General features: G+C 41.6%; 1 protein-coding gene across 2 annotated transcripts in view; it reads left to right on the plus strand.

Moving 5' to 3' along the window:
• SYT9 (synaptotagmin 9) overlaps positions 1-27,476 on the plus strand; it is a 189,784-nt gene that overhangs the window by 118,754 nt on the left and 43,554 nt on the right. Inside the window, exons 4-6 of one of the 2 annotated variants that reach the window (XM_036259287.1) lie at positions 22,582-22,702; positions 24,131-24,302; positions 26,354-26,483. In XM_036259287.1, coding sequence (XP_036115180.1) covers positions 22,582-22,702; positions 24,131-24,302; positions 26,354-26,483 — 423 coding nt within the window. Of the gene's footprint in view, positions 1-22,581; positions 22,703-24,130; positions 24,303-26,353; positions 26,526-27,476 lie in introns of those variants that run through there. The other variant, XM_036259286.1, reaches the window with a different exon arrangement.

The following is a 27,476-nucleotide window of genomic DNA, read 5'->3' on the forward strand; positions in this document are numbered from 1 at the left end:
CATGTGTAATGAGCATATCATAGCAGCCATCTGCCTCACGGACTCATTTCTCCTTTTGCTGTAACTGGTTTGCAGTAGTTCATGTGCGTGAGGTGGTGGTGGTAGGGTAGCATTATAGAGAAGAAGAAATTTGGACAGACTTTAAATATTTCTGGAGAGAGAAATAACATGACATACAGATGTGAGAGGCTGAGAGACAAGGAGAATAGAGATACAGTGACTACCAGCATTTGAGCTTCAGCCTTTGGTAGGATGTTTTTATCAATCTAAGATGAATAAGACTTGGGTAGAAATACTAAGATTCAGATGCCTGTTAGACAGTTTGGATATATGAGTCTATAATGCACGGAAGAGACAGGGTTGGAGATACAAATGTTGGAGTCATCCATACCTATGTGTCATTTTAAGCCAGGGAACTGGATAAGGTCAGATAAAATGGCGATGATGTGAATGTTTTTGGTCAACCATAAAGTGCTTTACACATATGTGATGTTATTCCCCTGCCCATTCCCAGCTGAACATAGCATTAGTCAAAGTAAATACTTTCCAGTGTACCGCCAGTGCTATGGAATTAGATCTAGGCTCATTTGAGGGAGCAGCTCAGAAAAGGAAGAGGAGTGGGTTGATCGCAGCCCTCTCCCAGCACGTGTGAGGGTTGCTGGGTTAACTCGTGCCCCAGCACCAGCTCCAAGAGCGTCATCCTCCAGGCACACTTCCAGTGCAGTTAATCATGTTAATATCTATAAATGAAGTGCAATCAACAGTTACTTTAACAGTGCATGCTAATTACTGGTAGGCTCTGTCGCTGAAACAGGGGTGTTTTTGCCAATTTTGTCATGTCTGGGGCAAATATCAAGAATGCAGTTGGAATTACAGAGAAAATAGAATGATCAGATTATCACCAGCTTCCGTGTTACAAACAGGCCAAGTTTGGACCGTCACTGTGATTATTATAGGTGAGGATCAATGACACTTGAGAGAAAGGTTGCAACTAGTATTTCTTGCTGCTCTATCTCACAGGGCATTATTTTTGAAAGAGCCTTTGTAATAACAGGATTTCTCAGTGAGTCAGCAGTGCTGGGGAAGATCGGGGGTGGTAGTGACCAGATGTCCCATTGTGTGGTAGCTCACTGGAAATTTGACCAAAGGCCCCAGGAAGCTGGGCTACTGAGATTACAGCAAATATCCAAGGATCTTTGCACCCTTTTTCATGTTTGCATCAATTTGTGGATTCAAAAAATATCACCCTGGCTGGGGTTCTCAGTGGTTAGAGCATTGGTCTGCTCACAGAAGGGTCATGGGTTTGATTCCCAGTCAAGGGCACATACCTGGGTTACAGGTTCAATCCCCGCCCCAGTTGGGGCGTGTGCAGGAGGCAACCAATGGATGTCTCTCTCTCCCTCTGTTCCTCTCTCCCTCTTTACCTCTCTCTCTCCCCTTCCCTCCATCTCTTCCACTCTCTCTAAAAATCAATGGAAAAAATATCCTAACTATTCTCAGGTGAGGCGCTCTCTCTCTCTCTCTCTCCATATATATATGTATATATATAATCTGAGCTATTCCTGAGTGTCAGCCACTGGGAGAGGTGGGTAAGTGGGTATGGCCTTGAAGAGCACACAGACCCTTGAGACTGAGAAACATGTGATCAGATGCATTAGTGATAACAGATACCACATATTGGGTAGTTACCGCATACATATGTTTTTTCATTTAATCTTTTCAATAACCCTATGCCTTAGATATTATTTCCAGTTTCCAAATGAGGAAACAGAACAGAGAAACTGAGAAATTACATAGCTTATCTAAGGTTGCATAATAGTCAGTGAGGAACTAAAACTTTAACTCAGCTTCGATCAGTTGCATTGCATGTCTAGGCTTCAGAGCCTTAAAATACCAATTAAATCATCTTCCTTTATACCCCCAACCTCAGTTCCCACCCATCAGAAGCAAATACTTTCAACTACGTTCACTGTTTCTTTTAAACTCTTGCAGTACCGGTGAGAATGCAGACGGGGCATGCCGCAACTGTGGGAAACAGTATGGAGGTGCCTCAGAAACTAAAAAAAGAAATTGCTTTATGACCCAGTGATTCCACTTCTGGGAATATATCCAAGTAAACCTCCATATTTTTAAAAATACTTTATTTAATTTATTTTTGGTTTTAGATTTCTATTGGATGTTATTATGGAAGATAAGGATTTGGCTTATAAATTTACTATACTTCCCTCTCCCGTCTTCTCAAAAGAATTGTATCATAAATTTGTGGAGATAGTGATTCATATCGACATCATTATTGTGTGAACTTAGTTTTTAGCGGAACCATGTAGTATGCTCTGATTACCTTACCTCTTTCCTCCCAGGAGTTGGTATCTCTAGTCTGGCTCCTTTCTGAGATCTAACCTGACTTCCCCGCTTGGTTCTCCCATTTAACACACACAAAACCAAACGAGTTCCCGATCTCCCCCAGAGCCTGTGCCCTCTCCCTTTCCATTTAGGAACGAGGGTAATGGCAATTCTCCCTTTCCATGAACTCAGGCCCAAAATACTGAATTCTTCCTTGACGCCTCTCCTTCTATCATTGAATCTAGTAGAAAATCCTGTTCTGTCTTCAAAATTTGATGACCTCACTCTCTCTCCTGCTTTCTCTGGACCAAGTCGCACTGCCTCTCACTGGGTTCATTGCAACAATCTCCTAACTGACAGCTCTGCTTCTGCCCTGTCTCCTCCGACTATTCTCAACAGAGCAGCCTGAGTGAACCTATTGCAATAAAGTCACATTGGCCCTGGCTGGTTTGGCTCAGCGGTTGGAGCATCGGCTGATGGACCAGAGTCGTGGGTTCGTACCTTGGCTGTGGTTTGTTCCCCAGCTCTGGTTGGGGTCCTGTGGGAGGCAACCAGTCGATGTGTCTCTTTCACATCGATGTTTCCCTTTCTCTCTCTCTCCCCCTCCCACTCTGTCTGAAAATAAATGGAAAAATAAAAATAAAATCACATCGTGCTACTTTCTTCCATCTTTTCAATGACTTCCATTCCTGCTCAGAGCATAAGCCGAAATCCTTTCAATAACCTACATAATCCAGTCTCTCACCTCATGATTTTTATCCTCTTCCTTTTTCACTCTCTCCCTTCCCTTCCTCAGACTTAGCAGCTCACTCCCGCCTCAGGCAGCTGCTCTTGCTCCTGGGTCTGTGGACTCGCCCAGTGCTCCGCTTTGCTAGCTTCTCCAGCCCTTCCACAAAAGGCACTCTCGGATGAAGCCCTCCCTTTAACTCTTCATTTAACCCCTCAACACGACTAAGCTCCCTTCTCTACTTTTTACTTCCCCTCTTCATTTCATTATATATGTGTGTTATATGTGTATTTATATGTACATAATTTTATGAATTATCTTTGTTTTATTTGCCATGTGTGGGTGTGTGTGTCCATGCAGCTATCACTGATTCATCCCATACTGTCAAGTGGGTAAGCCTCTTAACAAACACATCAGGTTTCATTCTTTCTCTAGAGGACAGGTTTAGAGCATAGAGCAGGGAGTGGGGTCAAGAGGCAAATGAAGAGAACCAGTATGGCCTGCCCCGTGTGGCTCAGTGGTTGAGTGTTGACCCACTGGGAATTTGGCCCACAACCTGGGCGTGTGCCCTGCCCAGGAATCAAACTGACAACCTCTTGGTGCATGGGTTGACACTCAACCACTGAGCCACACTGGGTGGGTGAGTTTCTTAGATTTCTTTACACATCCTACAATCTAACAATGACAGAATGAATTTTTTATTCAACACTTTACACTTGTTCTTTCTTTTTTTTTTTTTATTAATTTTTTATTACAGATGTTTCTCCTTTTTTACCCCATTGACACCCTCCTCCCCACTCCCTCCACCCCGCTCCATCCCCGGCTTAGTTGTCCTGTCCATTGGTTATGCATATATGCATATAAGTTCTGTGGTTTATCTCTTCCCACCCCCCCAACCCCTCTTCTGAGGGATGTCAGTCTGTGCCCTACTTCCATGTTTCTGGATCTATCGTATTATATTCTGTATATAAGTGAGATCATGTGGTATTTGTCTTTTTCTTCTTGCCTTATGTCACTTAGGATAATACTTTCCAGGTCCCTCCATGTTGTCTCAAAGAATAACAGATCTTTCTTTCTTACACCTGCGTAGTACTCCATTGTGTATATGTACCACTGCTTTTTTATCCATTCTTCTAATGATGGACACTTGGACTGTTTCCAGATCTTAGCCATTGTAAATAGTGCTGCTATGAACATGGGGGTGTATATATATTCTTCCTGATTGGTGTTTCACGCTTCTTAGGGTATATTCCTAGAAGCGGGATCGCTGGGTCAAATGGAAGTTCAAGTTTTAATTTTTTGAGGTAACACCATATTGTTTTTCATAGTGGCTGCACCAGCCTGCATTCCCACCAGCAGTGCACTAGAGTCCCCTTTTCTCCACACCCTCGCCAACACTTGTTGTTTGATGATTTGTTGATGGCGGCCATTCTGACAGGGGTGAGGTGATACCTCAATGTTGTTTTAATTTGCATCTCTGATGATTAGTGATATTGAGCATTTCTTCATATGTCTCTTGGCCATTTGTATGTCCTGTTTGGAGAGGTGTCTATTCAGCTGCTCTGCCCATTTTTTAATTGGGTTCTTTGCCTTCCTTTTGTTGAGTTGTATGAGCATTCTATATATACTGGAAATTAACCCCTTATCTGATATATCATTGGCAATGATGTTCTCCCATACAGTGGGTTACCTTTCCATTTTGATGATTGTCTTTTAGTTTCTTTTGCTGTGCAGAAGCTTTTTAGTTTGATGTAGTCCCATGTGTTCATTTTTTCCTTTGTTTCTGTTGCCTTAGGTGACGTATCAGTGAAAATTCTGCTGCGTATGATGTCTGAAATTTTAATACCTACATTTTCTTCTAGAATTTTTATGGATTCACAGGTCACATTTAAGTCTTTTATCTATTTTGAGTTTATTTTTGTGTATGGTGTAATTTGATGGTCTAGTTTCATTTTTTTGCATGTAGCTGTCCAATTTTCCCAACACCATTTATTAAAGAGGCTGTCTTTACTCCACTGTATGCTCTTGCCACCTTTGTCAAATATTAATTGAGCATATTGCCTTGGGTCCATTTCTGGGTTCTCAGTTCTGTTCCACTGGTCTATATGCCTGTTCTTGTGCCAGTACCAGCTGTTTTGATTACGATTGCTTTATAGTATAACCTGATATCTGGTATTGTGATCCCACCTACTTTGTCCTTCTTTTTCAAAATTGCTGTGGCTATTCGAGGTCTTTTTTGGTTCCATATGAACTTTTGAAGTATTTGTTCTAGTTCTGTGAAATATGTCGTTGGTATTTTGATAGGGATTGCATTGAATCTATAGATTGCTTTGGGTAGTATGGACATTTTAATGATGTTAATTCTTCCAATCCATGAGCAAGGTATGTGCTTCCACTTTTTTATATATTCCTCTATTTCTTCTTTCAATGTCCTGTAGTTTTCTGCAAATAGGTCCTTTACTTCTTTGGTTAAGTTTATTCTTAGGTATCTTAATTTTTTTGCCGCGATGGTAAATGGGATTGTTTTTTCAGTTTCTCTTTCTGTGAGTTCATCATTGGTGTATACAAATGCCATTGATTTCTTGATGTTAATTTTGTATCCTGCTACTTTGCCAAATGCATTTATTAAGTATAGTAGATTTTTGATGGAGTCTTGGGGGTTATCTATGTATAATATCATGTCATCTGCAAATAATGACAGTTTCACTTCCTCCTTTCCAATTTGGATCCCTTTTATTTTTTCCTTATGTCTGATTGCCGTGGCTAAGACTTCCAGTACTATGTTAAATAAGAGTGGCGAAAGTGGACATCCCTGTCTTGTTCCTGTTCTTAATGGAAATGTTTTTAGTTTTTGCCCATTGAGTATGATGTTGGCTGTAGGTCTTTCATATATGGCCTTTATTATGTTGATATATGATCCCTCCATTCCCACATTGCTGAGTGTTTTTATCAGAAATGGATGCTGGATTTTGTCAAATGCTTTTTCAACGACTATCGATATGATCATATGGTGTTTATTCCTCATTTTGTTTATGTGGTGTATCACATTTATTGATTTGTGAATATTGTACCAGCCTTGCATCCCTGGAATGAATCCCACTTAGTCATGATGAATAATTTTTTTGATGTATTGCTGGATCCGATTTGCTAGTATTTTGTTCAGGATTTTGGCATCTAATATTCATCAGGGACATTGGCCTGTAGTTTTCTTTTTTTTTTGTAGTGTCTTTTTCTGGTTTTAGAATTAGAATTATGCTGGCCTCATAGAACGAGTTTGGAAGTCTTCCTTCTTGAATTTTTTGAAATAGTTTGAGGAGAATGGGTGTTAGTTCTTTTTTTGAATGTTTGGTAAAACTCCCCTGTGAAGCCATCTGGGCCTGGGCTTTTGTTTGATGGGAGAGTCTTGATTACCTCTTCAATTTCCTTAGTTGTTATTGGTCTCTTCAAGTTTTTTATCTCTTCCCGGTCCAGTTTTGGGAGACTGTGTGTTTCTAGAAATTTGTCCATTTCCCTTAGATTGTCGAATTTGTTCCCATATAGTTGTTCATAGTAGCTGTTAACAATCTTTTGTATTTCTGTGGTGTCGGTTGTTACTTCTGCTCTTTCATTTCTGGTTTTGTGTATTTGGGTTCTCTTTCTTTGTTTCTTGGTGAGTCTAGCTAAGGGTCCATCAATCTTGTTTATCTTTTTGAAAAACCAGGTCTTTGTTTCATTAATCCCTTGAATTGTTTTTTTGGTCTCTATGTCATTAATTTCTGCTCTGATCTTTACTATTTTCTTCCTTCTACTTGCTGTGGGGTTTTCCTTTTGTTTGCTTTCCAATTCTTTAAGTTGTGAGGTTAGAGGGTCAATTAGAAATTTTTCTTGTTTTTTGAGGTAGGCCTGTAGTGCTATGAACTTCCCTCTCAGAACTGCTTTCGCTGCACCCATATATTTTGTGTTGTTGTGTGTTCATTTTCATTGGTTTCCAGGAAGTTTTTAATTTCTTCCTTGATTTCCTCGGTGACCCATTCATTGTTGAATAACATGCTATTTAGCCTCCATGTGTTCAAATGTTTTTGCATGTTTTTGTTGCAATTGATTTGTAGTTGTATGCCATTGTGATCTGAGAAGATGCTTGATATGATTTCAATTTTCATGAACTTTTAGAGATTTAGTTTGTGTCCTATCATGTGGTCTGTCTTTGAGAATGTCCCATGTGCACTTGAGAAGAATGTGAATTCTGTAGTTTTGGTGTGTAATTCTCTGTAGATATCTATTAAATCGATTTGGTCTAGTGCTTCGTTTAGAGTCTCTGTTTCCTTGCTAATTTTTTGTCTAGAGGATCTATCCAGTGGTGTTAACGGGGTGTTGAAATCCCCTGCTATGATTGTATTGCTGTTGATTTCTCCTTGGAAGTCCTCCAGAAGATTTTTAATATATTTTGGTGCTCCTATATTGAGTGCATATATGTTTATCAAGGCTATATCTTCCTATTGGATAGATCCTTTCAATATTATGTAGTGGCCTTCTTTGTCTCTAGTTATGACCTTCATTTTGAAATCAATTTTATCAGATATGAGTATTGCTACCCCAGCTCTATTTTGCTTTCGATTTGCTTGGAAATTTTTTTTCCATCCCTTCACTTTCCACCTATGTGAGTCTTTTGTTGTGAGGTGGGCCTCTTGTAAACAACATATATATGAGTCATGTTTTTTATCCACTCAGCTGCTCTGTGTCTTTTTATGGGAGCATTCAGCCCATTTACATTTAAGGTTATTATTGATATGTACTTGTTTATTGCCATTTTTGTTTAGTGTGGTTATATTTTTCTTCCTATTTCTTCTACTAATTACAGCAGTCCTTTTAACATTTCTTGCAGTGCTGGTTTGGTGCTAATGTATTCCCTTCGCCTTTTTTTGTCTGGGGAGCTCTTTATTTGACCTTCTATTTTGAATGATAGCCTTGCTGGGTAGAGTAGTCTTGGATTCAGATCCTTGTTTTTCATGACCTTGACTACTTCATGCCATTCCCTTGGCCTGTAGTCTTTCTTGTGAGAAGTCAGCTGAGAGCCTTATTGGTTTTCCTTTGTAGGTAACCTGTTGCTTATCTCTTGCTGCTTTTAGGATTCTCTCTTTGTCTTTAATTTGTGGCATTTTAATTACTATGTGTCTTGGTGTGGGCCTGTTTGGGTTCTTTTTAGTTGGGGCTCTCTGTGCTTCTTGAACTTGAATGCCTTCTTCCTTCACCAAATTAGGGAAGTTTTCTCTCTCTATTTCTTTGAATATATTCTCTAACCCTTGCTCATTTTCTTCTTCTTCGGGGACTCCTATGATGCGAATATTATTACGTTTCCAGTTGTCCCACAGTTCTCTTAAGCTTTTTTCCTGTTTTTTAATCATTTTTTCCTTTTGGTTTTCTGATTGGTTGATTTTTTCTATCCTGTCTTTTAATTCACTGATCTGGTCCTCAGCTTCCTCTACTCTGCTTTTTAGACCTTCCAATGTATTTTTCATTTCTGATATGTCATTTTTTATCTCTTCTTGTTGGTTTTTAATTTCCAATTGGTTTATTTTCAGCATCTCTATGTCCTTACCCATGCTGTTGAGCTTCTTCAAAATCATGGCTCTGAATTCTAACTCTGTTAACTTGCCTAACTGCTTCACATTGATCTCATCTTCGGTGGAGGTCTCTTGTTCTTTCATTTGGCTTCTGTTTCTGTGTTTCACCATTTTGGCTATCACAGTGGGTTTTGGAGCCTGTCAAGTTCTCCCTGTGAGTGTTGTTCTGCTGTTTGTGGCTCCCTCTCCTGGGTTTAGATGAACGAGGGAGGACCCACATTAAACACCACTGACAAGTTTTACTTTCCTGGTTAAAGTTGCTAGCCCAGGAAAGGTACTGTTACCCTCTAGCTTTTTGCCTGGAGTCTAGCAGTCGAGGTTACTTGAAGAGTTTTGGGTTGTCAGTTGATTGAAAAACTCCCTCAGGTGCTCAACCTAAGTGGATTTCCCGAGGGTGGGGCAGATGCTGGTTGTTAATGAACCTCAATTAGAATTTCATTGGCCCACAGGGTGGGGTTGGATTTTCAAGGTTAGGGTTGCTGCCTCTCCCCAGGACCCTGGGAAGGAGCAATATGGCCACCCTTCTGCGTGGCAACAACTCAGCAAAAGCTCTCTGCTCCCTCCAAACCCCAGTGTCTCCACGCAGGTTCAGTCCAGTCTGCTCTCCCTCTGCCTGAGCCCAAGGTGAGTGGCTCTGGCTCTTTTAGCCTCTGTCCCAGCTCTGTGCTGTGGAGCCCCTTGGGAGTGTATCCCGAGGGCACTGCTCCCAGCTAAGGCCGCTGCAGAGCTGTGGATCGTGGGCTCCCAGCCCGTCTCGCGCCTTCGCAATCCTACCAGGATCAAGTCAGTCTCCCTGGTTATATGGTCCTCGCAATCTGCTTTTCTGTTGCTTTTCCCCGTCGATCTACACTTTTTATTTCTTTTTATGCCTTATTTCACTAGGTAGGACCTCATGTACAATATAGGATAGAAGTAGTAATGTATCTTATTTCTAACATTAATTGAGAAGCTTTCCACCTTTCACCATTAAGTATACCATCGCTTTAGTATACCTTCTTTTAGGTGCCCTCCTTCAGATAAGCAAATACCCCTTCCATATTTTTTTATATCTTTATTGTTGTGAATATTACAGATGCCCCATTTTCTTCCATTGCCCCCCGCTCCCAGATCCCTCCTGACCCCAGGCCTTTACCACCCTATTGTCTGAGTCCATGGGCTATGCATATATGCATATAAGTTTTTTGGTCAATCTCTTCCCAGTTTATTTTGTTTATTAGATTCTACATATAAGTGAGGTCATGTGATACTTGTCTCTTTTTGACTGGCTTATTTCACTTAGCATAATACTCTCCGGGTCCCTCCATGTAATCTCAAAGGGTAATAGATGCTTCATTTTTATAGCTGCATAGTATTCCATTGTGTATATTTACCATAGCTTTTTTATCCACTCGTCTACTGATGAACATTTGGGTTGTTTCCCTATCTTAACTATTGTGAATGGCGCTGCTATGACCACAGGAGTGCATGTACTCTTTCTGATTGGTGTTTCAGGATTCTTAGGATATGTTCATAGGAGGGGGATCACTGGGTCAAATGACAGTTCAATTTTTAATTTTTTGAGGAAACTCTATACCATTTTCCATAGTGGCTACACCAGTCTGCATTCCCACCAGCAGTGTGCTAGGGTTCCCTTTTCATCACACCTTCAACAGCACTTGTTTATTGTTTTACTGATGGTTGCCATTATGGCAGGTATAAGGTGGTAACTCATTGTTGTTTTTCTTTGCATCTCTGATGATTATTGACTTAGAGCATTTTTTCATATGTCTCTTAGAGACATATAAAAAGACATATGTCTTGCCCTGGCCGGTTTGGCTCAGCTTTTAGAGCGTCGGCCTGCGGTCCCGAGAGACCCCATTTCGGTTCCCGCTAAGGGCACGTACCTCGGTTGCAGTTTGTCCCTGGCCCTGGTTGGTCGTGTGGGTGGCAGCCACTCGATGTGTCCCTTCACATCGATGTTTCTCTCTCTCTCTGTTCCTCTCTCTCCCTCCCGCTCCATCTGAACAAAAAATGGAAAAATGTCCTTGGGTGAGGAAAAAAAAAAGACATATGTCTTGTTTGGAGAAGTGTCTATACAGCTCATCTTTTATTGGATTTTTTGTCTTCCTTTTGTTGAGTTGTATGAGTACTTAACATATTTTGGAGATTAACCCCTTAAAATATACAGCCCATCTTTTAGTGGATTTTTTGTCTTCCTTTTGTTGAGTTGTATGAGTACTTTATATATTTTGGAGATTAACCCCTTAAAATACCAATGGCATGTTTTACAGAACTAGAACAAAGACTCCAAAAATCTATATGAAACCAAAAAGACCCCAAATAGCTGCAGCAATCTTAAGAAAGAAGAACAAAATAGGAGGGATCACAATACCAGATATCAAATTATACACAAAGCCACTGTAATCAAAACAGCCTGGTACTGGCACAAGAACAGGCATATAGATCAGTGGAACAGAACAGAGAACTCAGAAATCCGCCCAAGCCAGTATGCTCAAATTTGACAAAGGAGGCAAGAGCATACAATTAAGTACAGACAGCCTCTTTAATAAATGGTGTTGGGCAGAGACATGCAAAAAAGAAAGAAAGAAACTAGACTACCAACTTACACCTTACATAAGAATAAATTCAAAATGAATAAAAGACATAAACGTGAGTCATGAAACCATAAAAATCCTAGAAGAAAATGTATGCAGTAAAATCTCAGACATCACATGTAGCAGATTTTTACTGATACATCCCTTAAGGCAGGAGAAACAATGGAAAAAATAAACAAATGGAGATACATCAAATTAAAAAGTTTCTGTGCAACATCAAAATGAAGAGGGAACCCAATGTTTGGGGAACATATTTACCATATCTGATTTTTTGAAACATAAGTAAGTGCTTGATTTTATCATATTTTTCTACATTCATTTAATTATATGATTTTTGTCTTTATTTTGTTATAAACAATTATGTTTTTAAATTTTCATATGTTAAGTCAACCTTGTAAACTTGAGAGAAAACACATCTGTTAGTAATATATTATCATTTTCATGTTTTTCTGTATTCAGTTTTCTAACATTTTATTTAATTTTTAAATCTCCATTCAAATATAATTGGCCTGTAATTTTGCCTTTCTTGTAATGTCCATCTCAGATTTTAGTACCAAAATATCATGGGATGGCTTCAAAAAAATGAATTGAGGAATATTTTCTATTTTTTTCTTTTCTGAAAGTGTTTGCATAATATTGGCTTTATTTCTTCCCTAAATATTTAATAGAATTCACCGGTGAACCCACTGGGCCTGAAATTTTCTTTATAGTGAGGTGTATAATTACAGATTCAATTTTTTAATGAGCCATAGAAATTCATCCTTTAATTCTTCTTATATCAATTTTATAAGTTTTGTGTTATAAAAAAAATTTATTTTGTCTAATTTTTAAAATACGTGGGCATAAAGTTGTGTATAAACTCCTTTGATAATTATTTTTAATGCTTTTTATAGTGAAGATCCATAGTGGCTTTGCATTTTCAACCATGACATAGTTATTTGTACCTCCTCCCCCCACCTCTTCTTTTTTTATCTGTGTTTTAAAAAGTTAGCAATTTTATTAGCATTTCAAAAGCTAACTTTTGACTGTTGATTCTCTCTAAGTATATTTTTTCTCTAGTTCATTAATTTCTGCTCTTATATTTATTATTTCCTTCCTTCTACTTTGGGTTTAAGTTGTTATTCTTTTTTCAAGCTGCTGAGATAGATGCTTTGATCACTGATAATCAGCCTTATTTTCTTACATTATGCATTCAAAGCTAAAAATTTCCCCTTAATCAGATTTTAATTAATCTTTTCATCTTACTCTTTGTATTTCTCCTTCACTGTCACACTCCTGCTATGCTCACAATACTGTGACACCAGACATGTGGAAGTTATTCCCCGCCAGGCAGGCCTGTGACACCAGACAGGTGCCCTACAGTGTCAGTCCTCACACTCTCCTGGAGATGGTGTCAGATCCCACAGCTTAAGGGCCCAGTCTTACAAGAGTGTCCCCACTTCAGATGCCAGTTACAAGTTGTAGGTCCCCAGGAAACCCACAACGTCTGTCCGACTTAGCTACAAATCGGAGGTTCTCATGAGCTCCTCGTCTCGGATTTGATTATTTGTTAGAACAACTCACAGAACTCAGAGAAACACTTACTTATGTTTACCAGTTTATTAAAGGATACATATGAACAACCAGACGAAGAGAGACATAGGGCAGGTCTGAGAGGGTCCCAAACATGGGAGCTTTTGTCCCCTGGAATTGGGGTGTATCACCCTCCTGATAATGTGGATGTGTTCACCAGCCTGGAAGCTCTCCAAACCCAATATATGAGGATTTTATGGAGGCTTCTTCATACAGACCTCATCTGTTATGAACTCTGTTTCCAGCCCCTCCCACTCTCTGGAGAATGGGGTGAGGGGGCCTGAAAAAAGCTTCTAATCATGGTTTGGTCTTTCTGGTGACCCGTCCCCATCCAGGAACCCTCTAGAGCCCACTAGGAGTCACCTCAATAGAACAAAATATGTTCCTAGTACTCTTATCACTTAAAAATGTTCAAGGGTTTCAGGAACCCTGTGTCAGGAACAGGGACAAAGATCAACTGTGCATTTCTTATTATAAATCGCAATATACAGCGTTCTACGTTTTGAAATGCATTATTTTTATTATAATCCAACATAATTTTCATTGTGATTTTTACTTAGATTTATGGTTTATTTGAAAGTATATTTCTTAGTTTCCAAATATATAGAAACCTAGTTATCTTTTTGTTCTAGATTTCTAGCGTAATTGCATGATGCTCATCCCTCCTCCTATCTAACATCTCTGCCAGGCCCTGCTGCTAGCTGGCCTCTTTCCAGGATGTCTTCCATGACATCAACTGTTGCTCTCTGGGCGAGAATGAGTGATAGTTGGGTACCCATGCATATGGACCACAACCGCCTCTCCCCTTTTCGGTACAGGAAAATATTTGTGAAAAGGCAAGAGGAAATGAGGACATTATATGCATGCAGTAAAGGGTTAAGTCAGCAAGCGTGGGGTGCTCAAACACTGCACAGTCCCAAGAAAGAACTGGCCCTTGACTGGATCCTGACAGATAACCTGTAAACCCTAACATACCCTGCTTGATAAGAGTTCTTTGTGTCACAGACCTTTGCCACACCAGGTATTTTCTGCTAACAACAGGATTTATGGTGAACTCCTGTTTTGTTCTCCTGGGGCCCTGGGCCACACTGTTTGACCTCTGATGAAGAAAATGAAGACTGACCAGTAGGTCAGTTATGTGGGCACTACTTGCCACCTGCAATAAGAACCTTGGACATCAAGGTGCCGCTGAGCTTCCCTGGCCGGCAGCTTCATATGTATTGTCTCAGACCACTGCTGGGAGAAGTAGTGCTGTCTGGGTGACTCCATTGGTGAGGACGCTCATGCCTAGTTCCCCCTGGACCTCGCCCTCTGTACTTTTTCTTCACTGATTTTCATCTTTTGCTGTAATCAAGTGTAACTATGAGTATAACAGTTTTTTAGGTCTTGTGGTTCTTCTAATCAACCATAAAACCTGAGGGTGGCCCTGGAGATCCCCGATTTAGTGGCACTCAAAAAATATTGAGGAGAGTAGGGTATCAAAACTCTTTTTGATAATCATTCTCTTTACCTAATTTGTGTGACCTTTTATAAAACCAAAGTTCAATAATTTTGGTAATATTAATATCATACATGTAGTATTAGAGAATAATTCGTCACAACTTCCAGTTAAATACATCAGATGAAATACATGAGGCTGCCTCCACTCCCTCCTGAGGCTTCTCTTAAAATGATAGTAAAGGAATGACAAACAGCATAAGTAGTAGAAGACTTCGGCTTTGACCCTTTGTTATCATCATAATCAGGTAGTTAATAAAGAAAAGAGAGCAAAGGGGACACCAAACATTATAAGCATGGTCCTCTGGGCAGCTTCCCCAGGAAGCTACAGTTCTTGTTCCCCAGGGAAACACCAGTCCCTTCCCTGAAGATCACTGGGGGAAGGGCTCGAAAAAAGGGGGAGACGGGCACATGCTCAGTGAAGTCGGACTGACCTGGAAGGTGCTTGCCTGTCAGTCTAGCCTGGGATAAAGATCATTGGCCAGGAAATCCCCTTCCATTCCTCGTGTGCTGAGCATTTCTGTCCTGGGTTTGATTTGCTAAAATGTTATCAAGGATAATCGTGGTAGCAGCCATGAGGACACTGGTCTATAGTTTTCTTTTAATATCTTTGGCTAGTTTTAGTATCAGGTTATTGCTTTCCTCATATAATAAGTTGGGAAATTTTTCCACCTTTTCTATTTTCTGGAAAAGCTTATGTAGAATTGGTTCTTTCTTAAGTGAGCTGGAGTTATCTTTGTGAGGTTTAACTAGGACTTCAGTGTATTTAATGGATGTGAGACTATTTCAGATAATTGTTTTTTCTATAGTTTAGTATGGTAATTTTTATCTTTCAAGTTATTTGTTCATTTCATCTAAGTTAAATTTATTGGGATAAAATTGCTCATAATATTCCCTTATTATTATTTTAATGTCTATAGTATCTTTACAGATGTGCCCACTTTTATTTCTTTTTTTTTCTCATTTTCTTTTCTGATGAGTCTTGCTAGGATATTGGTTTCATTGATTTTTCTCTAGTGTTTTCTTTTTTTTTTTTTCTATTTCATTGTTTTCTACTCCTGTATTTATTATTTGCTTCTTTTTATCTACTTCGTGCTTGATTTTCTCTTGTTTTTCTGTGATCCTAAGTTGAAGCTCAGGTAATTGTTTTTAGATGATTCTTCTTTTTAAATATTAGCATTTTAATGCTATGAATTTCCCTATAAGCACTAGCTTTGGCTGTATCCTACAAATTTTGATATACTGTGTCTTCATTTTCACTCAGTCAAAATAATTTTTATTATACCTTTTGAGTTTTTCTTTGACTTGTGTGTGATAAACAAAAGTACTGTTTAATTTCCAAATATTTGAGGATGTTCCAGATATATATGATTGAATTCTAGTTTAATTTTATTCTTATTAAAGAACATACTTCGTAAGATTACAATCTTCTTGAATTTAATGAGTGTTTTTATTGACCCAGGTTTATTTTGGTGAATGTTTTGTATATACTTGAAAAAAATGTACATTTTGCTGTTGTTGGATGGAGTACTAATGGGTAAATATCAATTTGGTCAAGCTGGTTGGTAGTATTGTTCAAGTCTTTTATATCCTCACCTGTTTTCTACTTGCTTTTTCAATCAATTACTGATAAAATGTTGGACTCGCTAATTCTATTTGTGGTTTGCCTATTTCTTTTCTTAATTCTATCATATTTGTTTAATTTATATTGAAGGTCTGTTATGAGGTTCATAGTCATTTAGGATTATATTCTCTTGATGATTTAACCATTTATTGATGAAATGTCCCCTTCCTCCTAATAATATTATTTGGTCTAAAATCTTCTTTGATATTAAGATAGCCACTACAACTTTCTTTTGGTTACTGTTTACATTGCCTAATTTTTTCATCCCATTTAACCTATTTTTGTCATGATATTTGAAGTGGGATTGCTGTAGACAGAATATATAGGTGAGTATTGCTTTGTTATTCTATCTAACAATTTCTGACCTTTCAATTGAAGTTGTTAGAGGTATACATTTAATGTAATTATCAATATGGTAGTGTGTAAACTTACCTTTTCTATTTGTTCTATCTGTATTTTTTTTCTTGCCTTTTTTTGTATTGAGTATTTTTATGATTCCATTTTATCTTCAATAATAATTTATTGAAGAACACATACCTATTAGTTCTTTCAGTGATTACTCCAGCCTTTAAAATATACATCTTTATATTATTTTATCTAATCTTTATTATTTCCATTTTTCTGATTACTTTGCTTTTAATTTATTTTATTTTCTGGTTTCTTAGAGTAGAAGCTAAGATCAATGACTTGAGAGTTTGTGTGTATGTATGTAATACAAGCATATCAGTGCCATAAATTTCCCTCTAAGTGCTGCTTTAGCTGCATTACACACATTTTGATATGTTGTTTTTTCATTTCAATACCATTCAAAATACTTTCTAATTTCTCTTTTGATTTCTTCTTATTTTTAATCCTCACCCAAAGATATGTTTATTGATTTTAGAGAGAAGAAGGGAGAGAGAGAGAAACATCAGTGTGAGAGAGTAACATCAATTGGTTGCCTCCCATACATGCCCCAACTGGGGATCAAACCCGCAACCTAGGTACATGTGCTAACCAGGAATAGAACCTGCAACCTTTGGGTGTATGAGATGATGCTGCAACCATTTGAGCCACCCAACCAGGCCTCTTTTGATTTCTTCTTTGATCCATGGGTATTTAAAAGTGTGTTATTTAGCCCTGGCCAGTTTGGCTAAGGGGTTAGAGTGTCGACCTGCGGTCCAGAGAGACCCGGGTTTGGTTCCCGCTAAGGGCATGTACCTCGGTTGCAGTTTGTCCCCGGCCCTGGTTGGGTTGTGTGGGTGGCAGCCACTTGATGTGTCACTTTCACATTGATGTTTCTCTCTCTCTCTCTCTCCCTCCCACTCTATCTGAACAAAAAATGGAAAAATGTTCTCAGGTGAGGATTAAAAAAATAAACTAACAAACAAATAAATGTGTTATTTAGTTCTCAAGTATTTAGAGATTTCTAGATAACTTTTTGTTATTGATTTATAATTCATTTCCATTGCAGCCAGAAAATATACTTTGAATCTTATCAAGTTTAATTGAGAATTGTTTTATGGCCCAGCATATGGTCTATCTTGTTCATTGTTCTGGGTGCACTAGATAAGAATATGTATTCTACAACTGCTCAGTAGAATGTGTTTTTTTAAAATATGTTTTTATTGATTTTTTAAAGAGAGAGGGAGAGAGAGATAAAAATATCAATGTGAGAGAGAAGCATTGATTGGTTGCCTCCTTCACACCCCACATTGGGGATCAAGTCCACAACCTGGGCATGTGCTCTGACCAGGAATCAAACTGGGACATCTCAGTCCATGGGACAAAGCTCAATCCCCTGAGCTACACCGGCCAGGCAATAGAATGTTTTTAAAATGCTACTAGTTAGGCCCAGGTAGTATTGTTCAAGTATACAAATTTATGACTATAACTTGTTTATTCTCAAAGCTCTATCAGTTTTTTCATTATGTATTTTCAAGGTATGCTATCAGGTGCATAAATATTTAGAATTGTTATGTGCTTTCAATTAATTGACCCCTTTATCATAATGAAATGACCCTTTCTGTCCCTGGTAATATTCATTGCTCTAACATATGCTTTATCTGGTATTAATTTAGACACTTCAGATTTCTTTTTATTAATGTTAGTATGACATTTATTTTATTCTTTTACTCTTTTTTTTTTTTTTTGTAAATTCTCACCCGAGGATATTTCTGCATTTATCTTCAGGTAGAGTGGAAGGGAGGGAGAGAGAGAAAGAGAGAGACATCGATGTGAGAGGGACACATTGACTGGTTGCCTCCTGCATGACCCCAATCAGGGTGGGAAACAAACCGCAACTGAGGTACGTGCCCTTAATCAAAATTGAACCCGTGACTCATGGTGGTTAGTCCAGGGCCAACGTTCTAACCACTGAGCCAAACCGACCAGGGCTTTATTCTTTTACTTTTATATTTAAAGTAAATTTCTTGGCAGAGAGCATAAAGTTGGATGTTGTTATTTTATTGAATCAGACAATATTTACCTTTTATTTGGATGCTTACATCATTTACGTTTAATATAATTTAAATCGTTATTTTAAAATTTAACATCTTACTATTTGTTTTTTATTTCTTTCAGAATTGTCTCTTCTGATCTTCTTTTCTTATTTTTTTGTCCTCTTTTGGATTATTGTATTATTTTAAAGCATTCCTTTTATCTCCTGTTTTGGCTTATAGCTATAAATTCTTGTATTATTTTAATACTTTCTTTTGGGTTTATAGTGTACATCTTTAACATGCACAATCTAACTTAAAGTTATATTATGCTACTTGTACTATATATAGCTACTTGTACTATATATAGTACAAAACCTTTACAACTGTCCTAGTTGCCTATCTCCCCAGTGAATAACCCCAATAGAATGAGAATTTCTCAATATTGATTTTTCCAATCTCAGAGAGGACTCTGAGTGGCCCTGCTTGGGTTACATAACTCATCCCCGAACGGACGACAGTAGACTGTGACAGAAATATTTTGGCAAGCCTGAATTCCTGCATCAGCCCTCCTAGAACTTCATGGAATTGAGAAAGAGATCACCAGAGGAATCCAGCAAGAGGAAAGAAGTATGCTGGTTAGACAACAATTAGAGCTGTCATAGACCATTACAGGCAGGCTTACACAGAAAGAGTTTACAGATTGGCAGGTAGAGATTTCATACACTTGCTATTAATTCCCAGTATATCTTGCCAACAATACTGAACTTGGCCACACAAAGCAAGAGCAAATGAAGCATTTCTCTGTATGACATTTTCCTTCCCCTTGTACCCACCCCCAGGGCACTCAGCCACCAGTGACACTTCAGCTATTTGGTTCCTGTCAAGCTGAAAAGAAGGCAAATACTCCACCACCCTTTTATGTTTGACTTTTATTGGCATTCTGAATTTTTTCTTTACTAACAATATAAGTACTTCTGTATAATGCCGAGTTTCTCAACCTTGGGACTGTTGACATTTTGGACCAGATAATTCTTTGTAGTGAAGGGCTGCCCTATACATTATAGTATGTGTAACAGCATCCCTGGACTCTACCCACTAGATGTCAGTACGACACCCACCTCCCCAGTTTTGACAATCAAAAATTTTTCCAGGTAGTAACATGTAGCCCCTGGGGAAGCAAAATTGCTCCTGGTTGAGAATTACTGGTTTAAGGGAATGTTTACAAAGGTCAGGATCTATAGGGTTTTTTGGTTTTTTGTCCCCCCTCCTTTTTTTTTGATGTATTAGGGTGACAATTAACATCAGCTGATAAGGAGAAAGCAGAGTTAGCATCAGGTGCCATCGACTCCTGGTTCATATCCCCGCAAACCCATCTCTCCTCAGGGGGCCTTGTCTATTTTCCTCTCCTGCAAACACAGCTCCCAGGACCTGGCAAAAAGCAATGCTCAACAGCCACAAGCACAGCAAATGTGAAAAGAATAAGTGAGTGGCTGGCTGGCTGGCTGGCTGGCTGGAAGAAAAATATGGATGATTGATTATCCATTGTTACTCTGGGGAAAGGACATAGGTCGTGTGTACACAAGAAAGGGGATATTTGACTATTTTGTTTAAAAATTTCTGTATTTGAGCCCTGGCCGGTTTGGCTCAGCGGTTAGAGCGTCGGCCTGCGGTCCTGAGAGACCCGGGTTCGGTTCCCGCTAAGGGCATGTACCTCGGTTGCAGTTTGTCCCAGGCCCTCGTTGGGTCGTGTGGGTGGCAACCACTCGACGTGTTCCTTTCACGTCGATGTTTCTCTCTCTCTCTCTCTCCCTCCCACACTCTATCTGAACAAAAAAATAAAAAAAAATAGAAAAAATGTCCTCTGGTGAGGATAAAAAAAAAAAAATTTCTGTATTTGAAGTTTATTGTTTTTGCTCTCATAACATAGACATTTATTTATTTATTTTTAAAGCACTTAGATATCAAAGTAAGCATTTTCTCTTTAATAACTTTCTTTAATTTGCTGGGGTTTGGGGATTTTTTTTTTTTTTTTTTTTAGGACAAATGTGGACACCAGCCCTGGTTCATATTCTGAATATCACCAAGCCTGAAGCTCTGATTTTTTTCTTTCAACTCATGAACCGAAAGTCATAGACTATAAATATTTGTGAATGGGGTTTAGGTTGGGGAAAAAAATGTGCTTGGCACAAAAGTCACCTGCCACCTCACATTCAGTGTGTGCATTGGCCTGGCGGGGTCACATCTCGAACCCCACAGAGCGTGTGCAGCGTGGGCCCTCGGGAACTGGATGCTGAAAAGTGTGATGGTGATGAAGCTTCATAGGCGTGATGTTGGTCGCTCCCATTGCACTTGGTCCAACCAAGATTTTCGGGGCAGGGTGAGAGGAGAGAAAGAGTGAGCGGGTGCCGTGGAGCCCTCTGAGGGGAGAACAGGTGTCTGGCCCTCCTGCTTAGGGCAGGCAGAGGGCAAAGGAGTAGGCCAGGAAGTAGGGAAGAAAAGGATTTTGTGGGGGCAGCCGTTGCTTCTCTTTCTCCTGCCACAGCAGGACATGGGGTCAGGTCCTCCCTCTCCAGTGAGACAGACTCTCCTCCCGCAACGTGCAACCAAGCAGTGTGACACCCCCATCCTGCAGAATTCTCGTCTCCCCCACCTCCACCCCAGAGGGAGAGGCCCAGCCACCTGGGGCTCTTGAGGTCAGGGTTCCAGGAGCCGGGAGAGCCTGGCGTGCGAGGTGAGGTCATGTTTGTAAGAGGCAAGTGATGCACGAGGACACAGAGCACTCCATATGCTGTGGCGACCAAGCAGAGTCCCTTCCCCTCATCCTCCAGCAGAAGCGGTCAAGGCAGGGAGGCTGGGCGAGGTGACCTTCCAGAGCTGAATCTGTGCTTCTAAAAATAGAAGCATCCTTGGAGAATGGAGAAGGGGAGGGAGGCTGTGGAAGCTGAGGGCAAAAACCGGGCTCCCCAGAGCATTGTCGGAATGAAACTGTATTAATTAGACACACACGCCCAGCTCAATAACCTCAGGTATTACAGAAATTGAAACTAAATGAACTGGCTTCATTATTTTCTTTTCTGGTTACAATCTCCCTGGGCTGAAAAGGAGAAAGAGAAGCATGTCTTCTGAGTTATTTGAATGGCTGTGTACTGCCCAAGGAGATGTCTTCCCCAACCGAAGGGATTGGGGGCTCCTTAGAGACACACGAAGAGAAGACAAGCACCGCGGCCGGTGGGAGTCCTGGGTGGCGGTAGGGGCCATGGGTTCTGGGTCCCGGCCATCCCCCCCTGCATGGAGACTGCACAGGGCCCTGAGGCTGGGTGTGTCCAGGGCCGTGATGTGGGGTTCCTGGGTGCCACTCTCAGGCTTCTGAAGGGTCCTTGTCCAGAGCCATGTGGGGCTAGATGCTTCCAGGGTCCAGTGGAGCCGTGGGCTGGTCTGCACAGGTTGGTGTGACCAGGTTGTGTGCAGTACTTCAGTGGGTGGAGAAGTGGGGGTGTGAGTGTTTGGGGGTGTGGGGTGTTTGCAGGAGTTTACGTGTGTGTTGTGGCCTTTGGGGGTGGGGGCTGTGTAGGGGAGTGTGTGGACAAGAGTCCGTGCGGACAGTGACTATTCGGAGGACTCTGTGGGCCTGTGTGGGGCCTGTGATAAGAACTGGGGGGGAGGCCGTGTAGGAAACGGGGGTGGGAGCCTCTGAGGGGCTGTACGGGGAGCTGTTCGAGAGCCCGCTTGCGGCTGTGTGGGGTTGTGTGCAGGGCTGTGGTCGGGCTGCTCAGAACCGCAGGGCACCTCTTTGTGTAGCTTCGTCCTGGGGCTCTGTGTGGATTGTCATGGGGATATGAATGGACCCACGTGGGGGACTCCGTGGAGAATAGTTAAGGCTGTGGTGCCTTCTGCTCTGGGGGCTGCTTTCCGGGCCACTTGTGTGAGGCTGTGAGGCTGCAGGTGTCTGGTTAGAGGGTGGCGGAGGCCCTGGACGGCCTCCACAGCTTTGCGATCTATAGTGGGCTGGGCTTCCTTAGGGTGAGGGGCTCCCGAAGAGCAGGTGTTTCTTTTTCTCCACAGGACTGATGCAAAGGTGAGAGGCCCAGGGATTCACAAGATGGGCAGCGGGAGCAGGGCTGACCCTTCCAGTGCTGCCCCGCCGCTGACCCTTCTGCACCGGGCTGAAAACGCTTCCTAACTTCAGCTTGTGCTTCCTCAACAGGACAACGTGGATCTGGGAGAGCTGATGTTTTCCCTCTGCTATCTCCCGACGGCTGGCAGGCTGACCATCACCATTATCAAAGCAAGGAACTTAAAGGCAATGGACATAACAGGAGCATCAGGTAGGACTTTGTTTAATTCAGACTTTCTCATTTGATTCTATCATAGAATCCAATGAAGTTTCTGGTAGAGTAATAAACACATGGACTCTGGAGCCAAACTACCTAGGTTTAATCCCTGTCTTAGACCTAATAGTTGTGTGACCTTGGGCAGTCACCTGACCACTCTGTGCCTCAGATACCCAATCTGTAAAAGGAAGATAATAACAGTAACTGGCTCATTGGGTTATTATAAGATTAAATGAGTTAATTCATATAAAGCCATAAGAATATGCCTGGTGCATACTAAATGCTACCTGTTGTTAGCTATCTTCATTATTATTCTCTGTGAAGTCTTCTCCACCATAATTATGAACTGGGCCTATGATTTACACATGATAATATAGCTTATCCAATTGAGTTTTTCCTCAGATATAAACAATTACCATCTCAGGCTTAGTGAAGATTGAAGAATCCTATATCCTTATAAAAAGCTCATTAGTGAACTATGCAGTTTGGTTTTCCCAGTGAATCAAACATGTACCTTAAATTCTAAACACTAAAAAAAGCACCAGTATGCAGTTCCTAACATACAAATTCACAGGCAGCCTCTGCAGGAGCTCCCAAAACATGGTCATAAAATACACAGTCCACCGACTGTTGGTCACTGAAACCAAAGGACCTCAGATGCAATGTGTCCCGCTTCCTGCACTCCAGGGTTTTTCCAAGCTGACAAACAACGTGGCCCCTTCTGGCTCTCTAAGTCCCCCGGGCAGTGTGAGGGAGTCAGACAATGCATTGTGATGCAGGCGAAGAGAGAAGACCTCCCCACTGAGCAGTAGGATAGTGAGATGGAACTCAGGAAGTCCCAAGTGAAGCAGAGACCGGCCCTGTCACCTGTCACCTGTCACCCCATCCCAGCTTCGCACCACAAGCAAGCCTGTGTCCTTCCTCTCCCTGACTACGGAACTGCTTCCCCATTGGCAACTGACTGCAGGCAGCTCTGGGGCTCAAGGCCCCTACACCTAGGAAATCAACTCCTGACCTTCTGCCTGTCCTCAGGAATTCAGCTTCCCCTTTCCCAGAGACCTGGTACTTAGGACAGCGTGGTCCGGAGTGGCCCGGAGTCAGGGCCTGCGGCCCATCTCCACACCTTTGCGTTTCTCTTCCTGTCACCGCCAGGCCAGTTTGATTCTAGCTGGAACCATTTCTAATCTAATAACAGGTGTGTTTTCCACACTGTTTTTGAATTCCACGCCTTTTGAGGAGACAGGGTCCTGTGCTTTTTCGTGAATGAACGACTTAATTATGCTACCTCTGGTCGCTGCCCAGGCGTTGCACTGATTAAACCCCTCCAACTCCAGCCGACACAGCCCGTGGAACTCCGCAGTGGAACGGGGGCCTGAGTCTGGTCTGTCCTCACAGTGCCCCTGCTTCCCGTGGTCTCTGCAGATCCCTACGTCAAAGTCTCCATGATGTGTGATGGCAGACGGCTGAAGAAGAGGAAAACATCCACCAAGAGGAACACCCTGAATCCTGTTTACAATGAAGCCATAGTCTTTGATGTCCCTCCAGAGAGCATTGACCAAATCCACCTGTCCATAGCGGTCATGGACTACGACCGGTGAGATACCTGGAGCTCTCTCTCAGCGCAGGTCCGCTCTGTCCAGGGCAAGGAGGGCGGGGGTGGGGTGGGGTGCAGCCAAGATTCTCAGCTGGTGTCCCAGCAGCAGGGGATGACTCAAATGAGCAGCGCTTGGAAAGCTGATTGACCAGGAGCCCCAACATGCTGCAGGTCAGGTTATGAAAGTGCCTCTTAGCTCCCCCATCCTTTCCTCCCCCCTTTGAGGCTCTTTCTCCTTCTCCATCCTCTGTTACCTCCACCCCTTCCCCTCCCCACCCCACACACCCCTGAGAACTGTGGCCCCACAGGTCTAAACCTCTCGGCGGCCCTGCCTGGCCTGTGTGGAGAGATTCCACTCAAAATAGCAGAGTGATCACTTTAGCCAGACCATCTACATTTCCAAATACGTAACTTCGTTACTCTTTCCCTTCTTCCAGTGTGTTTAATAAAGATCATTTCCATCCACTTAAGTCTGAAAGCAAACACAGAAATCTTCTCTTGAAAATGCTGGAATCAGTATGGGTGACAGGGTACATTAAAATGTATAAGATGCTCGACTTTCTAATTAATACAGCACAGAAGAGATATTTATAGCATACATTGTAGCCAGTTGTGTATTTAAAGGACAGATTTGAAAAACAGTCACTTTAATATGCAAAGAAAGTACCAACAGGGAATTATATATGTTAAACCAGTCATTAGACTGAAATGAAAAGTCTCTTTTTAATTGGAAACCTCCCACGTGGTCTGGGCACAATTATGGAAAAAATCATTCTGACTTCTAATATAATCTTCCAAATATTATTTGTAGCTAAAAATTTTCCCACATACCCCTGAAATGCCAGCAAAGCAGCTCCAGTGCCCTGAACACTGCCCAGCAGCTGCCTGGGGGAAGCATAACCACCTCCCAGCCCAGGGGCACATGGGTGTGAGAGCCCACTGGGCAGTAGGCCTTCCTCCTGTCTCCTCTGGACGAAACACAACACCAGTAGCGCCGGGCCACAGGAGGGGACATTGCCCACCAACCGTGGAAAGCTAGGCCAGCATTTTTCCAGCTATTGCCAAGTTCTCCGCATCAACAAATCTGATTATGTGAGCTCTGCTTCAGTGTAATTCTCAGTAAGCTCATGAATCTGGCCTGGAAAAATCCATGGCAGAATCACAGAGCTTCTGCAGGCAACTGATTTTAAAGAGCAGAGACTCGGATACCCCTTCCCCCGTGGTCTCCCCCTTCCTCCCCACACAGATAGGAGAGAAGACAGTCATCTTTGAAGGAAGAAAAAAAGGAGAGAAAGCCTGGTGTGTTTGGATACCAAAGAGTTAAAGGATGGGCCATGTCATTCTAGTTGTGCCAGGGATTTCTCACCAACATCTGCTAAAGAAAAAAAAAAAAAAAAAACAGGCCAAGGCAGGGACCTGCCCAGGGAATGTTTCAGAAATGTTAGGCCTAAAGTTAAAGGAACTAAGACTATTTTTACAGTAGGGAAATCAAATCGGATCAAGAAGCATGACCAGCATGTTCTCTATAGAGAGGGGCAGCCAGAAGCCCTAGGAGCCTCCTCAGCCTTCTTTGTGAGCTCGGACTGTGGCTGCCAGACACACAGCTGCCCCCTTACCGGTACTTGCTTCTCTCCTGCGGAAATTCACGCAGCTCTGATGGCAAGAAACTCCATTCAGGTGGCCCGCTTTTCATTACATGGATTTGGAGGCCTGGAGGTCCACCTAATTCCAAAACCAGACAGACGTGGCATCCTTAGCATGCATCAGGGAGCTCTTCCAACATAGGTTCTTAGGAGCAAGCTAGGCCGTTGCACGTAACAGTTGCGTGTTACAAAGCCTAGGTGTGAGGGCCAGACTCTGCTCTTGGTCTCTGTGCCACGGAGTACAACACTGGATCCCAGCTCCTATTCTCTGTTCACCTTGGCCTCTAGTTTAAAATTAGGGAACAGAAAGAACCAGCCCTCCCCTAATTCCTTTATTGGCTTAATTAGTAGCTATTGTTCTCACAGACTAACATTTTAAGAAAAAACTATTGTGGGGCATTTTCACAGTATAGGTCACAATGAGGTCATCGGCGTGTGTCAAGTAGGCAACCAAGCGGAGAGGCTGGGCAGAGACCACTGGAGCGAGATGTTGTCATACCCTCGGAAGCCCATTGCGCACTGGCATTCCCTGGTGGAGGTAAGACCCGACCCCCACCTGCTCCACTTTATGGAAGAATAAATGCTTGACTGGTGAAATGGAGGAGCCACCAAAACTGTGAGTGTACATTTCCTGGGCTTGAAGGAATAGCATTCAGTCTGGGCTTGAGTGTGTGGTATCCACCCGCCTGGTGGGTTTTGAGCAAAGGTCTTTGCTTTGTTTGTTTGATTGTTCTTTGAAAAGGTCGAGATTCTGTGATTCTCCGCCATGGCTTTAGGTTGACATTAGAAGGACATCTGCAGGACCTGGGCGAGTGTGGCGTTTTCAGGCTGCGATATCGTGACTTGCGCCTGGCGTCAGAAAGAACTTGAGACTAGGAGAGAGGAGGCCAGGATACGAGGACTGACTCTAGCATGAACTTGTGATTCTGCACAAGTTGATTAGTATCAGATTCAACTACATACGATAAAAATGTAATAAACAACAAGAGAAATGAAAATGTATTTCTGACTGACATAGTCAAGGTCCAGAGGGAGGTAGTCTAGATTGTTATAGTGACCTAAACTCCTTTTATCTTTCTACTTCACTGATCTAGTAGGACTTTTTTTTTCTTTCTTTGAGGTCACCTCATTGTACAATATAGCTGCTGAACTCTAGCCATCACATATAGGTCATAGAAAGGTGACCAGAAGCACACACATTCCTTTTCCAAGGATCTCCCTTGATGTCTCATGCAACACTGGTACTGACAATTTCCTTGGTCACAGAACCTAGTCACATGGACATATGTGGGAAATGTATTCTTTCTGTTGGGTGGAAATGTGCCCAACTAAAAACTAGGGTTTTGTTTGTAAGGAAGAAGAGGATACTGCGAGGCAGTGGGCCATCATTCTGCCTCTCATACCTTCACTCATGCTCTCGCTCCCCCATCTTTTACTTCTCATCTATTTGTCTGGGCTCATAGACTCACTCTCTGACTTATTCACTAACTCATTCTCTCAAAAACAACTTGTACCCACTAGGTAACCTTTC

This window comes from Molossus molossus, unplaced genomic scaffold, assembly GCF_014108415.1.
Source record: "Molossus molossus isolate mMolMol1 unplaced genomic scaffold, mMolMol1.p scaffold_m16_p_13, whole genome shotgun sequence".
Lineage (NCBI taxonomy): Eukaryota > Metazoa > Chordata > Mammalia > Chiroptera > Molossidae > Molossus > Molossus molossus.